This window comes from Eutrigla gurnardus (genome assembly GCF_963514095.1).
Source record: "Eutrigla gurnardus genome assembly, chromosome: 5".
NCBI lineage: Eukaryota > Metazoa > Chordata > Actinopteri > Perciformes > Triglidae > Eutrigla > Eutrigla gurnardus.
In genome coordinates this window covers 31,093,858-31,096,357 of record NC_139919.1, presented here as the reverse complement: position 1 = coordinate 31,096,357, position 2,500 = coordinate 31,093,858, and the positions used below count along the sequence as shown (strand labels likewise).

The 2,500-nt window shown below is 49.0% G+C and overlaps 1 protein-coding gene across 1 annotated transcript in view; it reads left to right on the top strand.

Moving 5' to 3' along the window:
* trappc11 (trafficking protein particle complex subunit 11) overlaps positions 1-2,500 on the top strand; it is a 12,414-nt gene that overhangs the window by 3,149 nt on the left and 6,765 nt on the right. Inside the window, exons 6-13 of the mRNA XM_084009861.1 lie at positions 1-19; positions 99-172; positions 629-725; positions 908-1,041; positions 1,461-1,602; positions 1,721-1,814; positions 1,967-2,046; positions 2,297-2,375. The exon at positions 1-19 is cut by the window's left edge and continues 81 nt beyond it. Of these exons, the coding sequence (XP_083865987.1) occupies positions 1-19; positions 99-172; positions 629-725; positions 908-1,041; positions 1,461-1,602; positions 1,721-1,814; positions 1,967-2,046; positions 2,297-2,375 (719 nt within the window). The remainder of the gene's footprint in view (positions 20-98; positions 173-628; positions 726-907; positions 1,042-1,460; positions 1,603-1,720; positions 1,815-1,966; positions 2,047-2,296; positions 2,376-2,500) is intronic.

Sequence of the window (2,500 nt, the reverse complement as noted above, 5' to 3'; positions counted from 1 at the left end):
CAACAAGACGACACATCAGGTGGGACGACACACACACACACACACACACACACACACTTCATGTCCGGTGCTCACGCTGTCCTCTCTTCGTGTCCCAGCTGCTGTTTGTCCGACACCAGTTTAAAATCGCCTTCTTCAGTGAGCTGAAGCAGGACACCCAGAACGCCCTCAAGTGAGTCTGAACATCATCTTCCTTGTTTGTTACGAGCAGCAAACAACAGAAACCACCGTCGTGATTACAGGATTACAGTGTTTCTGAGGGCTCAATGAGGACTTTATTACAGGATAAAACACGATGACTTCATCAATATCCTCACACCAGTGAATTGTTATGGTGATGGAGAAGTGAATAATAGAAAAATACAGGTGATTTATGAAGATGTACCTTATTTAAGATTGTCTTTGATGAAGAATAAAAACCTTCTTCCTGCAGTTTGGTTGAGCAACATTGTAAGCCTGTTTTGATGATTATCAGGATGATATTGTGAATCTCAGTTAATTATTTTCGTCAAAAATGAAATTGTCTTCTCGTTTTCTCATCCTCAGCATGCAGGTTAGAGTTATTGTTCTAGACCTCCGTGTTGTTCTGGAGCCGTTTCTCTGATTGTGGGTCTGTTCGGGTCCGTAGGTACTACAGGACCGCATACAGTCTGGTTCATGAGCTCAGGGCCCACGAGACCAACATGCTGGAGATCAAGACTATGGCTGGATTCATCAACTATAAGGTGTCTGTCTGCCTGTCTGTCTGTCTGCCTGTCTGCCTGCCTGCCTTTAAAGTGTCCCACCTCCGACGCCCATGCTTAAGCTGATCCTGTTCTCCGATGTGGTCCTGACTGAACCTCTTTAAGTCCCTTTTAGCCCAGACGGAGGTCTGCAGGGACTGACCTTTTGTTCCTCTCTCCTGCAGATCTCTCGTCTGTGTTTCCAGCACAACACTCCCCTGGACGCCATCGCCCAGTTCAGGAAGCACATCGACCTGTGCAAGAAGAAGGTCGGCAGCGCCGAGCTGGCGTTCGAGCACGCCGCCTGGATGTCCAAACAGTGAGCGTCGCGTCGGAATCACAGAGACGTTCCTGCTAGAGGAAGGCATTCACGTGGCTGAAAACAATGCTTTGATTCATGTTTCTCCAACAAAGGAAGGGTTAGGGTTAGGGACGCTGCTGGTGATACCTGCCAGATGTTCGTATAATCTTTGGACAACTTAGATTGCCAGAGGAGAACGACGATTGATGACAGTGTATCAGATCGGTTTAGCCAGCACCTGATCCTGGATCAGCCAGCTTGGTTCTGCTGGGACCACGGAGGGGCTCTACCAAGCTCAGTCTCGTTGTGGTCTGATAACCGTGCATTTGGTGCCGTAGAAAGTATTTATTTTAGTTGTGATCTTGATCCGAGGAGCTCCTGCTGAAGGCAGGCTTGTAGATCTCCCTATCATGCTCACGTGCTTTGCCTCCTGCCAGGTTCCAGTCGTTCGGCGAGCTGTTTGACGAGGCCATTAAGTTGGGCCTGACGGCCATCCAGACCCAGAACCCCGGGTTCTACTACCAGCAGTCTGCTTGTTACAGCCAGGACAGGAAGCAGCTGGCTCAGCAGCTCTGTCAGGTGAGAATACTCGACGACCTTGAAACCCACGTTTAAACACATCCATAGTGCTGTGTGAGGCCTTCTGTGTCATCTAAACACGTGTTTATGGTGTGATCTGATTGGTGGACTGTTCCAGGCTGCAGCGAGTCTTCCCTCCCCCGACCCCGCGGACGCCCAGACCGGGGGTCTGGACTTCTACGGCCAGAGACCCTGGAGACAAGGACACCAGAGTACGTCCTCACACTGTCCCATTAAAAAGTGTTGTACCGCCGTCCTCCTAACCATGATGATGATGATGATGATGATGATGATGATGATGATGATGATGATGGAAGGGTCTCTGACGGGATTTCTGGGTAAAAAGTGGCGTCTGTGTCTCCAGGTATTGATCCTCCAGACCCAGAGAAGGAGAAGACCGGGATTCTGGTCCTGCAGACTAAAGAGAGAGATGAACCACATTCTGTAAGAACATCCGTGGAGCTTTAATGAAAACCAGTGGAACTATCATCTGAGTCATCATGGGACCGTTTAGTGATTCTGGTGTTGATTTCAGCCTCCAGGGAATGTGTTTCTAAGTTCTACTATATATGCAGTGATCAATCATGGGTGGAAATGATCCATTCCCTTCTTGTTTTTGGTCAAACATCGACGTCCTCCCCTTAGTGACAGTCTCTAACCCCTGACCTGCTTCTGGCTGTTTTCACCCCAACAGGAAGTGATCATAGCGCTCCTCAGCAACGCCGTCGCCCAGTTTAAGAAGTACAAGTGTCCTCGAATGAAGAGTCACCTCAGTGAGTGTCGTTTCCTCTCCGCTGGTCTCTTCATGGTGAAAACCAAACGTACCGAGTAGAAGAGCATGCATGATTTCCTGCTGCTACGTCTGGGAGATCCGAGCTTCTTTTTAGAGTTTATTCAT